Genomic DNA, 20791 nt, shown 5'->3' with positions numbered 1-20791 from the left:
TATTACAATTACATTTTAAGGGTATAACTACATAGAAAGCTTACAATATGCTTCCTGCACACACTGAGTTTACTAAAGGAGAAGATAACTTTTTAAGTGGGATGCTTTTCAATTTGAATGCAAGGTTTAGTGGAACTAATTAAAAATACTAATACAGACCTCTTGGTTTAGTGGAACTAAAACAAAACTAGTACAAACCTCTTTTCTTATATTAGAAAAGAGCAATATATATATATATATATATGGTAATATATATTATTTTTATATATGTTATATGCTTCTCCCAAGCACCAACTGATATGCTGAGGGGAAATGGCCTCCAGTAATGCCAGGGGAGGTCTAGGTGGGATATTAGGAGAAATTTCTTTACTGTTGTGCAGCATTGGAACAGGCTGCCCAGGGAAGTGATTGAGTCACCATCCCTGGAGGTCTTCAAGAAACATGTAGATGTAGAACTTAGTAGCATGGTTTGGTGGTGGACTTTTCAGTATGAGGTTAAAGGTTGGACTGTATGATCTTGGAGGTCTTTTCTAACCTGAATGTTTCTATGATTCTTTGATATTTCATGTTGCTAGTCTTAAATGTAGTAGCTTATCCAGTGATAAAGGTTGAAATGGTTCATTAGCTCTCCTTTTCTGTCTTTACGATAGAAGCACAAGTTGATATTAGAGAAACCAGTCAGATGATTGAAAGAGAAATAAACAGTTCTGCTGTATGCTTTCTGAAGTTCATACAGTTAATGAACATGTTTTGTGAAGTGTGGCCCTCTGACTGGGCATCATGATCCTAATAAAGTTTTACCAGTCCCGAGATGGAAGTATTACTTCACTTACTTCACATGTGTGGCAGTCCACTCCTGTTCATATACCCATGTTTTGATGTTGTTTTTTTTGTTTGTTTGTTTGTTTTTTTGTTGTTGTTTTTTTCCACAGTATGAGGTTATTGATTTATGTTAATCTTGTCATCCACTGAAGGACTTCTTGGTTCTGGTAGATGAAAGGCTCGACACGATCCAGCACTACATGCTTGCAGCCCAGAAGGGCATCTGCATCTCAGGCTGCTTCAAAAGAGGAGTGACCAGCAGGTGCAGGGAGGTGATTGTTCCCCACCTGCAAGGCTGCATCTAGGTCTGGGGTCCCCAGCACAAGGAGGATATGGACCTGTTAGAGCACGTCCAGAGGAGGGCCACAAAGACAATCAGAGGGCTGGTGCACCTCTGCTATGAGGAAAGGCTGAGAGAGATGGGGCTGTTCAGCCTGGAGAAGAGAAGGCTCCAGGGAGACCTATTTGTAGCTTTTCAATACTTAGAGGAGTCTTACAAAAAAAAGATGGAAAAGGATTCTTTACTCAGGTAGATAATGATAGGACAAGGGGGGATGGTCTTAAACTAAAAGAGGATAGATTTAGACAAAACGTTATGAGGAAATTCTTCACTGTAAGGGTAGTAAGGAACAGGTTGCCAAGAGAAGCTGTGGATGCACCATCCCAAGGCCTTGGCCAACCTGATCTTGTGGGTGGCATCCCTGCCTGTGGCAGGGGATTTGGTGTCAGATGATCTTTAAGGTCCCTTCAAGCCTGAGACATATTATGATTGTAAGAATCCAGGTCCCTTCCTTCAGTTCTTCCACCTGAGTATTTTTTCTTCATCCTTACTTTGCTGTCGGTTAATCTTGCCTACAAATAGAACCCTGCATTTGCCCTGTGAAATTGCAACCTTTCTTTTCTAAGAACATCTCTGTAATTAAGATGATTCAGAATTCTAGTCCTGTGCTGTAACATGTTTTCAGCCCCTCCTAGTTGCTTTTTTTAAAAAAAAATATTATTTTCAAATAATGGAGACCTAATTAAATTAAAGTAGGTCATTCTTTATTAGTATAAAGTCAGCACCAAACATGTTTTTGTCCAGTTTATGATCTTTCTTTAAATGCTTAAAATATATTTCTTTATTGCTCTTATTCAGAAATATTTAAATATTAATGCTAAACAGAATATTTCAGAAAAGTTTGATCCCAATTTATGAGAGTAAATATTCTTGTAGTTTGTATACTTTAGTCTTGCTAGCATATCAAAAACCCAACAACAAAACAACAACAACAACAAAAAAAACACACATAAACAGAACATACAATCTTAATTATTTCATAATATTCTTTTAATCAAAATGAATGCATAGAGAATAAAGTATACAGGAAAATCAGTACAAGTTTTACAAAAAGTTAGATTCTCTAATAATATTCTTAAGCTATTACTGTGTCTTTGAAATGCAAAAATTAGGTAGAATGTAATTCTGTAGTTACAACTTTAATGGATTATCCTTTGAGATGATATTAATTGAAACCAGGGAGGAAAAACGAACAAACAAACAAAAAAAATACACAAGCAAGCATAAAACCCATCAGCATTTAGTTATATGTATATATACATATACTCTGAAGTTGGGACAGTATTTCCTCAGAAACTAGTGCTGTTGTCAGAGCATTGCATGTGTATGGCAGTGAAATTGATAGACATATGTTCAAAACAACATGGTATTTCTTGCCTATGCAGGAACCCTGGCTACCTTCTTACAAATGTGAACGTGGTCACATAGTCAGTATTTAGGAGAAAGTAGGCTTATTTCTGCAGTTCCCAGTGTCTAAAACAGGGCATTTTTATCCCTTCCCTCTGTGATTTTGTGTCTTTCTGCCACGACTGCAGAATCTTGCTTGATGGCTGATATTTGATCAGCTGCTCCGAGTAATGTGTGACTGTGAAGTGCCTGTCTGGCTCCAGCCACTCAGTCAAGCTGATGGATCCTGGGATGCCCCATAGGTTCTTCCAGTCACAGTCACACTCCAGACTGTTTCCTAGTAGTGGCCCCTCTTATACAGCCATGAGTCTTGTTTCCAACTACACATCTGACCTTGTTCTAGTTCTGTCTGGTGCCAGTACTGGCTCCAATTTCATGGCCTACAAGGGATGTCCTGTCCCTCAGAATTGTCCTATGAAGTTGTCCATCACTTCTGTACTCGAAGGGTATGCCCCATGCTTATTCTTTGCAACAGATGGTTAAATCAGGTCTTTTTATATAATATACCTTAAGTTTGAGTGTCATGCTTCTTCTTGTTATCTACTGTAACATGTCCCCTTTTCTTTTAATCTGTTCTTATTTTCAGGCAATGTAATAAATACTTGTTTCTAAAACAGATACTATAGCCACAAACTTGGTAAAACAAGTAAACTGTGTTTGCATAAAATTGTAACAACTTTATTAACGTTTGTGCTTTCATATTACAAATGCAAAAGATAAGCTCACACTTGTAAATGGAAGCTACCTACTTGTATAAACATACGTAATACATAATAATTATCCATATCCATGCATGGAGCTACACAAGGCTTTTATGAAGTACCTGACAAATCAGTATTTCTTGCCACTTACTTGCTTGTAGAAGAGACTTTTCAAGCAGGTGTTACTTGTATATTCTTTTGACAGCTAAAAGTTATGTTTGTTGTGTTTTTTTCCTCTTGCTTTGTTTCCATTTTATGGTTTTATTTGGAAGTTAAATCACCTTGGTTAAATTAGGTTGTCTGAAATGGGCTTAATTTTTATTTTTCTAATTCTTAGCACTGTTTGTGAAATATTACATTATGAATTGAAAATTAGTAATTAAAATTCATACTTTATAGATAATATTTGATGTCTCTACAGGAGATTTGTATTGCAAAGCATAATGAAAAGATCCAGCAGCATCACCAGAGTGAGGAGGAGTACAAAATGCACCATAATGTTCAGCTAGTAAGTTCAAGTTTTCTGCTTTTCAGCTTAGCCTTAAAGTTAATAGCTTGCATTCTTTATTATACAATCATTAGTATTCAAAGTGATAGCTGTTTTAAAAAGATGGTGCGTATCCTTGAACTTCAGATAATGGATTTTTATATCATATTGTGCTGGTAAGTAAGAATGTATGCCTGTGTTAAGATGTCATTCAGTCCAATCAAGTAAAAAAGTTCAATAATACGAGGTTCACAGTCCAAGTGATTACTGTTAGACTTAAAGCTGCATGCAAAATTTGTTATGATGTGCACATAGAAGATTCTGGACATCTCTGAGTACAGCATGAGGTATGCTGAAATGAGTAAAGAAACCATCCACATTTATTCTTGCAAGGTAATAAGCTTGCTCTTCCTCTTTTCACTACAAAAGAAAGCAATTGGATTGTGTTGTGTAATACAGTTCTAGCTGTATGCTCCACGGTTCTCTGCAGTCTCATCACAAGAGTAGGCTGCCTAGTCTGACTGTTGTGCTGTACATAATAGACTTTATTTTAAAGAGTATTCAAACTCTGGGCTAGGTCTTTGGAGCTGATACAGTATCAATGTTTAATAAACATCACTGACAAAGATGCATTGAAATCCAAGTCTTCTTAGTTCAGGCTTCATTTAGATTAGTGAAAGGGATTCTGTTTCATCCTTATACATTTTTAACATTGATACATTTGTCCAGGAAGTCAGCTGTATAATTTATTTTATGAAAAGGCTACTTGTAAAAGACCATATGTACTGGCATACTCTTCAGGAACTTAGAAATATACATTTTCAGTTCTTACAATGCAAAGGATTTTGCTATGTGGATTGCAGTCTATTTATCACTCATATTTAAGACTTGACAAATGTAAATGACTTTCTTGTCTCTCAAATATTACAGGGCTTTTTTGTTATTTGTTATTTGTTATTGCCAACTTGCATTATATACAAAACATTTAAGCTATTTTTTGTCTTTTTTGTTCTGTAAATAATTTAAATTAAAATATCCAATATTACATAAAATAAATTTTCAGCCACTTTTTTCATGAAAAATTTTGAAAAGATAACCTTGGAGGTGTCCAAGCCTGAAACCAAATAAACGTTGCAATTTCACTGTGATTGCTAAAACAAACAGAACACACACATGGCCCACCTGCTCCTCCCTCAGGTTTGAGACTGCTTCAGGAAAAATTTGACTGGATTGCATATGAAAAATGCAGGTGTGGTGGTAGGAGAACTATCCTTTCTTCTTGTTATAATCTTTTCTTTGTACTTCTCTGTTAATTTATTTGCTCCATTTCTGTTACTTTCTTTCACCACGTGCTTCTCCTTTTTGTTTCCTGTCCTTACCATTTTTCACACGTCCTCCTCTTCTTTTCCCTAATGCATCCATATGTATCTCCTTCAGAATCACAGGAGTTGGCTCTTTGTAAAGGACACCAGGAAACTAGCTGATTTCTGAAAACAACAGGCAGGCAGACACTACTTTTATGTTGGTTGAATGAGAATAAAAGTTCATGAAGCTGATAATCTGAATGTTAATGACATTTATGAGCTTTTACTCACTTAATGCTATAAGCCTTTTAAGAATTAAGGCTCATGTTAATGCTCTGATTTTTCTTTTGTAGTTATTTGTTCTATGCCTCATCATTCTTCTGGTAATTCTTGTACTTATGCATACAGCAACTTTTGCCATCCGATAACTAGTGTCCATTTTTCAATTTATTTTCAATAAGTTTGACTGTAGCGTTTTCTTCAAAGAATTAGTAACTTTGCTGAAATTTTATGAAAAAGAATGACTAGTTAAAGGAGGTGGATCCACATGTGTTTCCACTGCAGTAAGATCTCCAAACAAGAAAAAATACTACTGTCTTAGCTGCAAGGAAGAGCTTCAAATGTTTATTTAAATAAGATTACTGAAAATCAAGCTGGATTAATAATTAAATAAAGTTCCAGTCAAGTATTCCAAATTCAGACTGAAATCTTTCTTTATTGAGTTTTGTATTTCACTGAGGTTATAAAATACGAAATTTATACTATTTTTCAAGGGGAAAACAAAGGCACAGTTTTGAGGTTCAGAAATGTATTTATTGGAGAAATACATTGTTAAGTAATTCATTAAAACTAGTAGAAGAGTTATTTTCATGCAGTATTTTTATGATGCTAAACATAGTATTGCATGTAACGGTTATTTTCCATATATTTTCTCAGAAGCGAGAACAACTGCAAGATGAAGAGGAAAGAAAGAGCTCCTGGGTTAGTCAGGAACGACAGAAAACACTGGACAGACTTCGCACATTTAAGCAGGTAAAAGAAGAATTGTTGTTCTTCTTTTACACGTTTTTCTTCTGCAAAACAAGTTTTTACTCATTCCAGGACTATACTATACTACTAGGTATTTTCTTTCATTGTTCACTTACCTATTCTTTGGAAAATTTACAACAAAATACGGTACAGGTGGTAGCAAATCTCTCTGGTCATTGCATTATCAGTACCATAATAAGCTTCTGTTGTCTGTCACGTATGTCAAGACATTTAGCAAACTTTTAGAAAAGAAATATGATCCAAAAGATACTTCCTACAAGGAGCATTGTCATCTGACATAGCCCCACTACCACTGATTGTTAAAACACCTGCCAGTACCTGTCCCTTCCTATTATGATGTTGGTATCAGAAAATCAATAGAAGATGGAATGAAGGAGAGAAAGTAAGGAAAGGAGCTGAAGTGCAGGAAAATTGAGACTGTATTGATTCTGTGTTAATTGGTGAAGACTAAGTTAGTTACGAGATAGAAGTTTCTTTACTGGAAAGCTGTCTTGCTTGTCAGTATACTCTTCATATCCCTATTTTTTGCAAGGCTTTTGAATTGCATAGACTCAGTAAATTGAGGCAAGTTTACTTATCTTAATGGTTTCTTGTTAGTGAACTGACTTTTTACATGAGTATGTTTATCTTGATACAATCTCTCTTGCTTTAGGCTTGTCACAATTTTTAAAAATGTTTTAGACCTGTCTTTTAGAAGCAGTTTTTACTTTTGCATTAAAAAAAACAACAACAACAACAACAAAAAAAACTTGTTTGAGGAGACAGACACACCAAATTTAGGAACTAAATTAAAACCACTTTGGAAATTCTAAAAATGTTTGGTATTTTTAAGAGGTAACTTTTTAAGCAGTGTAATTCACATCTACAGCCAGCATATTAGTTCAGAGAGGAGTTTGTTGCAGAGAGAGCCATTGACCAGAGTTAGAGAAGAGATGCAAGAGAATTCAAAATGGAATTCTGAATTTTTGTTTTCAGAAAAAACAATTTTGAACGTACAGTCAGATTATTAGTGAAATCTTAATTTTAAACTCATGTGTATCTCTGATTAGACCTATCTGCATGTAAATTATGGCTTAACTAGAAATATGAAAATATGAAATAGAAATAAGAAAAGTGGATCATATTTGCATAAAGGTAAGGATATATTTGCTTTGTTTTTATTTTTAGAGCAAAATGAATGAAAATAATAGACAAATTCTACTTGTCAGAAAGGTAAACCCTAATGACAAGTATTTAATACCTAAAATGCTGTGCTTGCGTGTACTTATCTAATTGTAAGTATCTTATTCACTCTAGCGGTACCCTGGGCAAGTAATACTTAAATCAACCAGACTACGACTGGCTCATGCAAGAAGAAAATGTGCAGCCAGTTCAGTGTCCTCTGTAGATCAGCCTCAATCTTTGCCAGCAACCATACAAACCCAAGATAAAAGTGAAGAGGTGGAATTGGAAAGTGCAGTTCAGCCTTTGCAAGTGCAGGAATCCACAAGCTCAGAACAACTTCAAGATGTCTCGTTACCTCCCAATGGTGTTACCTCTGAACTGCCTCATGTTACTGCTTCTCCACTCATCAGTAATGAGTTTCAAACAGAGACTGTTACTGTAGTACCACTTCCACCCCCTTTGCCTCCACCTCCTCCACCTCCGCCTCCACCCTTGCCATCAAAGGAAGATGCCACCAAATCCTTAGAGAAAAGTGACAGCTTTGTTAAACGTCAAAGTGAAGAGAAGGGAGTCCAGCACTCTTCCAGTGTCCCAACAGCACATCTGTTTGACAGCAGTCAGCTAGTCAGTGCCAAGAAGAAACTTAAGAAGACAGGTGATCTAGAGGGTTTACAGAGAAGGAGAGGTAACGTTTTCATTTTTGTGTATTTATATGTAATATATATCAATTCCTCTTTTGAATTTCCATATAGAAAAGTGTATGCTGTGATTTAGTTATACTTATTGATGGGCTGAAGAATATTGGCAACTCAAAACAAATGTTAGGACCCTCATGACAGCATAATGTATACATGTTCGGTTAAACAGAAAACACTTACAAATCTGATTATGTGATGCACCATGTCAGCCTAGCTCAAAAATGGAGCTAAACATGCCTAAAAGAATCTTTTCATACCTTGTTTACAGCTTAAAAATGCAAATAGTATATGCTTAACCTGAGGGTTCAGTGTTTTTTTAATAACAGAATTTTACATAATTTATGATCTAATAAGATGAATACTTGTCTTGGGACATAGGAAACCTTGAGAATGTTTTCTTCAAGGTTTCTTCAAATTTTCATACAAAAATCCACAAATCGTGACATCAACTTGAGAGCTGAATAAGAATGTACAAACTTAACTACAATTGAGAATTAAACATGTCATAATTCAGTGAAGCATCTTAACTTCATTGGAAACTGAGGTGAGTAAATAGAGCACAGGGTTAAGTTAGATCTGTTACAGCTTTACTGTATGATTCTGTGCAGTTTTCTTTTAACTGTTTATCACATATTTAAAATGGGGAGATAGCAGCCATGTTTGAACAAAATGATGTTTAGATGAAAACTGCAATATTAGAGTTTTTATTTGAGACATGGAGATGGGATCTTCAAAAGCACTTGTCTGCACCATTCATTGTCCTAGGAGTTGCTGAGAAAAAGTACCTCAGGTGGACCTTGATTCACACTGCTGCAATGTGACTGCAATAAATTTCTATTAAAAATTCTGTTTTTGTCAGTTACAACTGCAGTAGACATCCCTCAATCAACATTTCTCCTCATCCATATAAAATCAAAATTACAGGTGTTTTCATCTATCAGGCAGAAGCAAAAGTGTTTCTTCCTTAATGCTCCTTAAATGGCTAAAATGCCTTGAAACAACTGAATAGTTATAGAATTCTTAAGTTCTTATGAGACTTGCAGGTCACAGGTACGGTATCTTCAGTTCGTTATCAATTTTGCTGCTGTTGTACTCTGTTTTTATTTTTCTGTAGTCCTATTTTTTTTATTTTTCTGATACCAATTCTAGCTTTCAATTTTACATAAAACATATATGTGCAATTTGATATACCTCATAAAACACCAAATACAAAATTAAAATATATCCTCCCCCTTAAGAGTATCATTAATGTTCATAGCTGTACACTACCTGTTGCTCTGTATTCCATGAGATGTTTCAACTCTCTAAAGAGCTTCAGAAATGTCACTCTACAAGAGATGAGTGTTCTATAATCCTTCCTTTCTCCTTTAAACTACAAACCTTATATCTTCATATCTTTTCCTCATGTCTATTCTGACTGTCTGAGCTGTTAGTCACCTGGACAAGGTCCACTCATAAATACAAAGTGGATTTTAAAAGTGTATTCTACAATATGAAGAAAAGAACTAGAGCTCTATATTCATCTGTGTGCTGCACTCTTATGTGCTAGTGTATGCTGACTAGTTTGGATTGTTTTACTTTATTGTATCACATTTTGAGACATAGAAATCTGCCTCTCGTTCTTGTATAGAGCCTGACTTTATTTCTGCAGAGAATGAGTTTCAAATTGGTGATAAAGGAAGGATTTCTGATAAAGAATAAACTCTTATTTCTCTGTCTTCATTAACTATAAAGGAAAGGAATTTATATAGGCACTCGGTAACAGTGCCTATATAGGTGACATATCTGAATCCAAAAGAGCAGGAAGATGTTCCTGTTGCAGCTGGCTGTACTGCTTCCCTCACTGGCATGTAGTAGTATTCATATTACCTACTATGTAGGTATATCATCCACAAAATGCAAGCGCTGGGGATATAGATTCTCCGCTCTGCTTGCATTCCTGTGACTGTACAATCTAGTACTTAAGATACATGTTTGTTACCTGAGTTTCAAAGTCAAGAAATGGAAAGTAATACACACTTTGATTTGGCTTACTGCAGCTATTATGATTTTCTGGACTGCAAACAGGAAAGCAGTCTTGTCCAAAAAGTTCTACCGCTGTCCTGTTAGGAGGTTACATGGTTTCAGAGATTATAATTGCCTGTATAATCCAATTTTGTCCTGGTAATAAAGAAGATTTGGAGGCTAACACAAAAACAGAGCTACAGAATGGTAAAATTGATAATACTAGAGTCTCCTGTATTTTTATGGTATAGGACTAGTACATGAATTGCATGTGGCTACATTTTGTTATATAGGAAACATAATCGGATACTGAATAAATTTAGTAAAAGTCATACTGAAAGTCTTTTGATTTACTGCAGTGAGTTCCCCGATGGATGAAGTGCTGGCTTCCTTGAAGCGTGGGAGCTTTCACTTAAGAAAAGTTGAGCAGAGAAGTCTCCCTCCTTTTCCTGATGAAGATGATAGCAATAACATCTTGGCACAGATCAGGAAAGGAGTGAAACTGAAGAAAGTGCAGAAAGATGTTCTGAGAGAATCCTTTACAATTCTGCCTGATACTGACCCTCTGACAAGGAGCATCCATGAAGCATTGCGACGAATTAAGGAAGCATCACCTGAATCAGAGGATGAAGAGGAGAGTTTGCCTTGCACAGACTGGGAAAATTAACCTGTAATTAACTTACGTTTAAAAAAAATCTATTCAACATTTTTTATAACAATAGCTGCTAAGCCTCAGGTTACGCAATCTAGGGGACATAGTATGAATGTGACTAAACTGTCTGATGTACAACATGACAAAACATGCACATATGAATTTAGTATCACTGACTTTTCAAAAGAATTAAGGTTTCTATTAAGAAAAAGTTTTATAAGGCAACATCTTAGTCCTGTTCTTGTTTGAATACTTTTGCTGAATAGTAAAAGGACTGCTCCTATAATAAATAAATAAAAGCTCTATTTTATTTAGTAAATTTGAAGGGACTGTTTGCAGCTTATAAAACAGCTTAAAAATCCTTTTAAGTAACAAAGCAGCACAGTCACTTTTGGACATACCCTATAATTATTTCTAATTACCTTTGGCCTTGTGAAAATGTAGTGTTCAGACTGAATAGCTCCAAATCAAGGATGATTAGATTTGACTGCTGGACACACTGAAATCTCATTAGTTATCCTGTGTGACTGACTCTTTGATAGCTTGGTTTCAATTTGTGAACACTCTGACTTAATTGAATTTCTAAACTATAAACAGTAAATGTACAATTTATACTTCAGCTACTCATACAAATCCCGTGAACTTTCTTTATATGAAACTACAGTGCCTGAAAGTATAGATATTAGACTTCTGCAGATGAAGTTAGTGATTTCAGAACAAAATAGAGATTGGCAAGAAAGGAGGTTTCAAATTTAAGGTTGTATCAGCCTTAATTCTTGATTACAACAGCACTGTCCTTCTCTGGTGATTCTTTTCTGCTACTGGTGTGCAGATAAGCTTAAGTCTGAATGAAAGGTCCCACTAAACTTATTTGTGAGTATTTAAAATCTGGAGGAAAGAGAGGTGTGACAATCTCTAAAGAATTTAAAAATCTGTTCAGAAATTGAGGAGTATGGCAGATAAATATTTACAATCCTTGCAACACAGCCAGCAGTAGGAAGAAGATAACCTTTTTGGATGCTTTCAGTCAGGCAATTCTATACTGGTTATTTTTTACTGTAGCTGTAGTGTGGCTATTGGTACAGCTATTTAAGAAGTGATGGTGATGTAACTCATCATCTGCTGAATATTGTTCCAATTGTGTAATACTGTCTCAAATTGTTCATTGGTATGCCATTTTCAAATAATTCTATTTAAGATTTTTAAAAAGTAAAATGAATGTTGCTTTTATTTTCTCATGAAATAGCAAATCAGTAGTGTGGCCAATACCTACTGTTTAACCATGGTGTGTTCCTACTATACGAAACATACTAGTACATGGTCTGTTCTGAAAGTAGTAGGACTCATTTAAAAAAAAAATAAAATTATTCATGAGAATAGAACAAACTATTAGAATTTTTCAAAGTAGCACCCTTCTACACACTGCTGCCAACGAGTTTTCCAGTTTTTGTACGCTTCCAGGAACACCTGAACCAGAATGCTGTTTAGCTCCCTTGTCACGGCCTCTTGAAGCACCTCTACCAATGCGTGACGCTTCCCCTTGAGCATTGATTTTGTTCTCGGGATTAGAAAAAAGTCTGGCAGGGCCAAGCCGGGGCTGTAGGGGGGCTGAGGCAGTATTGCCACCTTGTGCTGGGCAAGATACTCCACTACGTGTAACGCTGTGTGGCTTGGCGCCGTGTCATGGTGCAGCCGCCAGTTGTTGACGATGGCTGGGCGGACACGAGCAATGCGTTTTTGCAGTCTTGTGAGGACTTCCACGTAAAAAACTGCATTAACTGTTTGTCCGGCTGGTACAAACTCTTTGGGGATGACTCCATGTCGATCAAAAAAGCAAATGAGCATGGACTTTTGCTTGGATTTGCTCATTCATGCTTTCTTGGGGCGTGAGGAAGCATTCTGTGCTCTGCCGCTTACTCTCTGGGTTGTATTCAAACACCCACGTCTCATCACTGGTCACTACATTGTCCAAAAAGTCAGGCTTCTCATTCACATGATGAAGAAGCTCCTGGCAGATCACTTTCCGGTTGGCCTTTTGCTCCTCTGACAACACTTGCGGCACAAACTTTGTGCACACTTTCCTCATGGCTAAGTTTTCTTTCACCATCTCAAAAACTTGGGTTTGAGGAATGCTCAAGTCATCAGCAATCATTCTGATACTCATCCTGCAATCACGGTTCAGTAAATTTTTCACTTGTGACACATTTTCGTTGGTCTTGCTGGTTGAAGGGCGTCTGGAGCGGTCGTCGTCTTCCACTCTTTCCCTACCTTCTTGGAACAGCTTGTGCCACTCAAAAACACCCGATCTACCCATGGCAGCATCACCGTAGGCCTCCTTAATCGTGTCACGAGTCTCTTTGCCCGTTTTACCAAGCTTTACACAAGATTTGGTCGCGTATCGCTGCTCCAGTAAACGCTCCATGATTCTCCGTGAGGAGGCGTTCCGACAGGTGTTCACAGTACAAGCAACCTGCTCTCTTCAACGGCCAACAGCTGACTGCCGATTTTTCCCAGTGTTCCCAATATCCCCCTCCACCGATCCTGCGTGCACAGACCGCCTCTCATCCGCCTGTTCGCCCAGGAAAAAGCCAGTCCTACTACTTTCAGAACAGACCATGTATTTTTGGAGTTAAGGAGTGCAGATAGATGTACTAAACTTGTGCTGAAACTCAAAGTTCTCTATTAGTTTGCATATTGAAAACTCCCGTTCTCACAGCCCTTTAGAAATGAAGTCATAGCTATAAGAAACTTGCCTTGGAATTGATGTGGTTTCTCAATGTAATTATTCCCTCTTCATTTCCTAGATAACCTAGCAAGAATACTCTTTAACAGTATAGAACTCGTAAGCAAATTTACTTTTTCTTTTTTTAAATCTTACTGGTAGACCCCATAACAATCTTCCATTGGAACTGTGTCCTCTTAGGAGTTTTATGCACACATTGCTGTACAATATAAATACACACTTTTCTCTGCTGTCTTTCACAGCCCTTTAAAAGCAGTTCAAAGTGTAGGTTGAAAATCACAGCCATGCAGTATCTGTAGGGCCCAGTGCTTGTCTCCTTTTTAAAGGAGTACTGACCTGAATATGAATTATCTTGCCAGTTTACAGCTAAGATCTTTTCCCTTTTTAAGGATGTACTCCTGCCACACGCTGAAGTCCCAGTAAATAGTTGGACCTAAAGCAGGGTGCAGTGTCACTGTTCTTTGTGCTTGCTCCTTGGAGTTTTCCATGCATCTGGGATCTGCTCTCTTACCAGTATCTTATTTCATTATGAAAAATATCCTGTTTTCATGAGATGAGACTTTAAATTCATGCTATGGAATTATGTGAAATAATCTGATAGGCCAGCAAGTTGAAACAAAGCCCTTGTGAAATTCAGCTGAATGAAAACTTTTCACATAGATGAGTGGTCACCCAGAATTTATTACACAGGAATAAAATCTAACAGAAATCTGTTGTAGAATAATGTTTCTTACTATTATCAGTTAGTGCTGTTCCCAGTTTAATACCATGCTTTATTTAAAAAAGAAAAGATTGATCTACTAATTTCTAGGTTAAGCTCTGCGTATCCAAAAATAGCTGCATAGAAATTTTAGGATCAAAGAAGTTATATAAAAGTACATCGGCACCTTTGTTACAAACTTCATTTACTATGTACACATCATTGTAGGCTAAATGTAATGCAATTATTTGCCTTAAGAATAAAAGCTAAATTTGATATGATTTATGTTTATCAAATGCCAAAAAGTGTCTTAGTTCACATGCAGTAGAGGAAAGAGTATTAACAAAGTACTGAAGTCATTTCCTTAATTATTGAGGTTTGAAGATAAAATAATAGTAATTAGTTCTTACAGGAGATCTAGTCATCTCTTTTATTAGCTGCTGTACGAGTTAACTTCTGTGTAGCTATGTTACTACCTTTTCTTTAAGAGCACTTCCTTCCTTATGGACACTCTAAGCCACGTACAATAGTGTTGAGGCATTCCATGTATCTGAAGTACAGCTGAACAACCATTATAAAGATGTAGTAGCTTCCATACAATAGCACAGAATCTTGGTTATCAAAAGTCTCCCAAGCTTTTATAGCTCTTGAAGATCACAGTAGTACATTTGGAGGACTCTGAGTAATTCAAAGCCCACATTCCTGGGAGCAGTGGACAAAGTAACTGGGTGAAGAAGTGGCTTTTGTTCTCCCTTCTGCTCTAATTCAGGGCCTCTCCAAGCTCATATGTGTGTTCGCTGCCAACAATACCAAAAGAAAAAAAAGACCCAGTCATATGTTGTGCTAAAGTGTCATTAGGCCTAGGAGCAAAGAGAACTGAGGCTTTTAAAGACATACCTTAGTACTGCATGTTGGAATTGCCTAATACATTGATCAGAGAGGATTTGTGAAGCTGTTTAGCTTTTCAGATGTTCCTTTTTTTTTTTTTTTTTTCCTCCAAACAGGTGACTTACAGCCACTGGAGTGAGAAAAGAAACCCCAGTTGAAGATTACTTTTCCTCTTCATTTCTGAATATTGAGAGCCAGCAATTTTGACCATCAATTCCCCAGGAGGTTTTTTTGGCAAAGAAATAGCATTTCTTTGGCAAAAGATTAGCACCTGGAAAAAATGACCTGAAATGTTACTTTTCAGATCACTTTTTTCTTTATTTGTTCCAAAATTCTGGTTTGAGTAGAAAGCTAAGTTGTTTAGACATGCATTTCATATAACCAAGAATGCCCAATTCATAAGCACTTTTCATATTTGTGTTACTAATGTGTGGCCAGTTAAGTGAAGGGAGTATTTTGAGTTGAGAGAATACTTGCATTTAACTAACTTTGGGATTTGGCTGAAACAACAGCTATAAAATCCACCCTTCACTGCACTGAATATATCATCTGCTTGAAAACCAATTAAATAGCTCCTTGCAGAGAAGCTTGCTATGTAGCAGTGTGATGTTACAGAAAGAACAGAATTTCTAGTTGCGCTACTGTAGCTGAAATTCAGTGTTGTGCAACCAAGATTTTTTTCTTCTTAGTTTGAAGAACTGTGTGTCAGGATGAAAAATAACACGTGGCTACAACATAATGAGAAGTAAGAGTTGAATTCAGTACATATTCAAGAATGTATTTGTTTCCAGTATGGTACAATTCAGCAAGACATACTGCAGCACCTTTTTAGAAGGTCATTTGTAGTATTAAACCTTTTTAAAGTAGACATTTTCATGCTTTCTTAAAATAATATTTAGCTATGGGAAACCAAGTTAGTTATACTTTATCATTTACTATAAGAAGCAATATTTTGTAATTTCATACTTAAAATTATTTTTCTTTTTGGTTTAAAATGGCTTTGTTTGAATACTGTAAGCAGCCTTCTTTAAAAAAAAAAGATCAAAGCACTTAAACATACTAATACTTCAGTTGCTTCTCTTGCTGTTTTTTATTATTCTCTTTAGTGGCTGCAAAAAATATTTGTATTTCATACCCAAAAGCCTGTTTTCTGAAAAAAACAGCTTCCTTTTGATCATGACTGTTGTTTTTTTCAAAGGAGAGTTATAATTTCCTCTGCAGTGAGTTCTTAGTAGTAATCATAAACTTCATGGCTAATGGCTGCAGGCAGCTACACTTACAATAAATATCACAATAGTAAGAGGTATGCCAGTACAGAGAGAGATAGTATTGGACCATCTAGAAACTCCATGTGATATTAAAATAAAAAAGCCCATTAAAATTTTTAAGGAAGCTTAAGTTTTTACTAGCATTGTATTTTTACTAGCATGACATACACTGTGTTTGAGAAGTACACAATCCCTGTCCTTTGTGTAGTGTGTTCCATTCACTTTTCCTTTTGTGAAGGACAAACTACTATGTGAATGATTTTTTTAAAGTGGAATTATGCATTGCTGCTGTCACATAACGGAACATATACTGTGTCAATGTTTATAACAGGAGATTTCATGTCTTGCCATTTACTTTTTTAAACAGGAGCAGGAGTACTTACCTTAGCAACAGACTATATAACCTACAGGAACCTCAGATGTTGGACGCTTCAGCTGTTATGCTGTGGCTGTCCTGAAATTAAAGCTCTATCAAACATCTCAAATGGATGCCACTTTACCCTTGCTATTGACAGGCATTTTCTTAACCTTGTTGCCTTATTTATAGTTAGCAAACATTCATTTTCAAAGCACCTATGAGCAGCATTATTCCAGAGATGTATTGATTTTGCTGTATGTATTCGTTGCCAGGTCTGTATGCTTCTCTCCTGAGAAGATCAGCTCTATAAAATGCTTGATACTGGCTTTCTAAGGACCTAAAACCACAAGGTATATTTTTCGTAAACTGCTTCTCTGAACTAAAGAGTTAGACATCTTATAAGCACACCATCTAATACCATGCTCATGCAGCAGTATTAGTGATTTCAAAATTCATCATTATCATCTGACATTGCCTGTACTGTAACCTGTGACGTGTTTTTGCTCTACGTTTGTCTACACTTCCAGTCATACCGCACTTAAAACTGAGTTAATCAAATATTTTTTTGGCCATAGCACAAAGCAGAACTATGATGTAGAATGGTACTTCAAATTACATAGTTCATCTGAATCTTTGTGCTATGTTAATTAGTGGTGATTGAGCAACTTTTATGTCAATTTTCTCCTGTTTTCCAGCCTGCATTTTTATTCCTTACAGTATGGATATGGGACACCAGCAAAATTCCAAGTCAAGAGAAAATAGTGTAATTTTATGATACAGGTGCAATGGTTCCTTTGCACAGTGTTTGTGTCTACAGTTTACCATTGTGTTGTGATCTATCTAAATAGCTCAATGCTTTACTGTACTACGATCTTCAGATTTATTTGCCATGTGATCTGTCAACTTTGCCTTGAAAATGTGTGCATGATGAGAAAAAAATACAAAATTACTGTCCTTAATCTGTTCTATATTTCATTGAAATCGTAGATTCCTGTAATAGCTTAGTTTATAGAAACGGATTTCTCATAGTAGCAAGTGTTTTATGTGCACACAAATAGAAGTTGTTATGCTGAGCAGAGCAGTTTGTATCAGTTCAGAACTGCCATCTTCCGTGTGGAAAGTAAATGTTTTTTCCCCCCACATACTGCTAAAACCCCAAATGCTTGATTTTAAGCTTCCATGAGTCCCTAGATGTCACAGTTTCACATAAGTCTCCATTGTGATATAAAAATTGTGCATATGTAGAGTACAGTTAATGCATAAAACTTCCCATTTTTCTCTGCAATGTGAAGTTCTGCAGTGGGATGGCTGGAGCAGCAAATGGGGGAAGTATTTCCACAAGAAACTTGGAGATATTAGGACAATCCTACATGAAATTTGGTTCCTCCATAGCTAAGAAAATTTCTGATGAATATGTTGGACCTTGAGAAATCGTAGCAAGCATCATGACAGGAAAAAAAAACAACAGTTAAACATATGCACAGAAAGAGAACGTCATTGTGGTGGCTGCCTTCGTCTGTTGTTAGTCATTTATCTTAAAGCAGTGTGTCAGTTTTCAGCCTTTTTTGATCTTTAGAAACTTGCTTTCTTGCTTCAAGTTAAAGCTGTTGTAGTATCGTATAACTGATCCAGTGAGATAAAGAGTTGGAGTGCATAATGTTTATTGTGTAAATGAGGACTGAAAAATCTTGAATGAGTGGGAACAGGAAATACTGAATTTCTGTTTACATAACCAAAATGTAAGGTAAACAGGAAGTTTTTCCTCAGAAATAGAGTTTGCATCAACATGAATTTCATCCTTGCATTCACAGAATTTCCAGATCCTTAAAAAAATGACCAATATTCTTAGTTTGTGCACATTCTTACTCTTCTCATGTCTTAGTTAAATAACCTGTCTAAGGTAGATGAATGTTTTTTTACCTTCCTTAAGCATCTCCTAATTTTTCATTTTTTAAATCTGATAGTCTGCATCCTACACCAGACACTTTTAAAACAAATTAGCATAATTACATATTGTGTTCTTTTGTGGCTGCATCAGGGGTAGGACTCAACATACTTCACCACATTATTTGAAAAGAATCATTTTGAGCATAAGCACTATATTCTGTAATGTCTAATATTAAATTAATGACAAGTGCATTATTGAAGATGCAACTTATTGAGAAGAGGAAACAAGCTTGTATTGGTTAATGTTCCCCTTATTCATTTGTTGCGCTGAATTTCAAGAGTGTAATTTGTAAATCAACTTTGTTCACAAGTCTATCAGATTTTCATTGTAATGCTTATGTAATTAAGTTATCCATATATGTAATGATTCCATAAGCATGGACAATACATTGTTATGTTTAGCACTACAGAATTAATGTTAAGAACAAGTGAAGCTTAATGCAAAGAAAAGGAGCAAACAGAAGCACCTTACTGGGAGAGCGTGTTGCATAATTTCAGTGCTGCGGGAGCTGACAGACAGTAGGTCATTCTAAGCTAGACTGCAAATTGCTCTTTGGTGTAAGCACATTGACATACTGCTATCAATGCTGTCAAAAGTACAGCAATGGCTGTTTTTAACCTATAAATATACTGTAATTTAAATTTTTCCTACAAAACAAATTTATATTTAATTGCTGCCTAATACATGTACGTAAAATTAGGATTTTTAGCAGGGTTGAGGGTGGGTGGGCATGCCAGTGTATTTTGGGGATGGGTTGTTGTATATACATTTCTTTGCACTTCCTGTTCAGTTTAACTATTAATCCAAAACTCCCAGCTCTGACTGTCGTGAGTCTGCAACCTGACACTTATGTATTTTTATTCAGGTCTGCTATATTCTGTGGCACAGAGCTTCAGAATTTGACAGAAAAGGTCTTTCCATTCTCAAATGTGAATACTCTGATGTACCTCTAACATGGAAAATGACCAAGCAATGAATTTTACTCTGCTGAGTTTAATGTTACTGTGGAGTGTTATTTAAATCTGATACCTAAGGCTGTTAACCAATGGTGTGTCCATTTAGGAAAAGGATGAAGGGTGATTGTTATTTCAGTGGGTATAGTCCAAACTCTGCAGAGATTTTATTCTAGATACTGTCACCTGTTCAGTAACTAGTTTGCCTTAGACTGGCTTGACTTTCAGATTCTTTCAGGAGCATTTTTTTATTTCTGAATTACAGAATAGATATTGGGGATAAGGGACACTTCGTGTGTCCCAGCACATTACTATAGTTGCTATATGTTTTGGATTTTGTCTTACATATTTATGAATACATCATTATAAGATGAAAGAAATATAGATGGCTGCAGATTGTCTTGCATGAATGACATCAGTAAAGGTTAATGACACTAGCTTCTTTTTTTAAGCCTGTTGAATAAGAAATAATCGAACCAGTTTGCCATTCACTAGCTTTGTGCAATATTATTGGTAGAATCAAACACTAGCACACTGTGCTTGGCTTTAAGGAAGCTCTTTAACACCATAATATTCAAAAGGACATATTAAATGCATATTTTATTGTAAACAACTGCAAATTTGCTATACCTAAAAATGCTTAATGGTATAAAGTATTAAGCAACAAGTATCTTTAAGAAAAAAGGTAAAAAAACTAAGCAAAAATTTCCAGCAATACCTAAAAACTAAAAAAAAAAAAAAAATTAACTGTCTGCCTTTTGCTCTTTTTTCTTTACTGCGGCTTTTCTGCAATGCAAGTTTATTGCTGTGTATCATGGTTTTTTATTTTCTTGACTCAGAAGTTTAAACCTGTACACAAAGTACTGAACTCACCTTCTTGTACTTGCGATGTAACGTCATACTCACAGTTTTGGTGCTTAAAAATGATTCCTTTTTTCTTTATTAAAGGATATTTATTTGACCACTGTCTTGTTTTTACTTTGCATATATAGCAATGTTTGATAAAAAAAAAAAAAAGTTTGGTTCCCACAGGAAAAAAAAAATATAAAAAAAAACAAACACAAAAACAAACAAACAAACAAAAAATATATATATACTATAGTTTTCATTGTTATTCTTTTAGTTCTTCAAGCTGCCTTACTGTCATTGCTTAATGGCAGATGATTGTGTATAATCGATGTTGCAGCAAGGAGTAGTATCTTTGTAAATTGTTATATAAATCAATTAGGTATTACAGAAGAACCTTGCTCTTAAGTAATGCAGGATAATTGAGCTTAAATACAAATAAAAAGTAGTTTCCATCT

The 20791-nt window shown here is 35.8% G+C and overlaps 1 protein-coding gene across 2 annotated transcripts in view; it reads left to right on the top strand.

Moving 5' to 3' along the window:
- The window catches only part of JMY (junction mediating and regulatory protein, p53 cofactor), a 75380-nt gene extending 54932 nt beyond the window's left edge, over positions 1-20448 (top strand). The window contains exons 7-11 of one of the 2 annotated variants that reach the window (XM_084503228.1): positions 3692-3778; positions 5998-6093; positions 7408-7960; positions 10337-10647; positions 15077-20448. In XM_084503228.1, coding sequence (XP_084359354.1) covers positions 3692-3778; positions 5998-6093; positions 7408-7960; positions 10337-10644 — 1044 coding nt within the window. In that variant the 3' untranslated portion in view covers positions 10645-10647; positions 15077-20448. The remainder of the gene's footprint in view (positions 1-3691; positions 3779-5997; positions 6094-7407; positions 7961-10336; positions 10648-15076) is intronic. The other variant, XM_084503229.1, reaches the window with a different exon arrangement.
- Positions 20449-20791: the final 343 nt, after the last annotated feature.

This window comes from Aythya ferina (genome assembly GCF_964211825.1).
Source record: "Aythya ferina genome assembly, chromosome: Z".
NCBI classification, from domain to species: Eukaryota; Metazoa; Chordata; class Aves; order Anseriformes; family Anatidae; genus Aythya; species Aythya ferina.
Note: the sequence above shows the minus strand (reverse complement) of the source record. Positions and strands in the feature narration are given on the sequence as shown.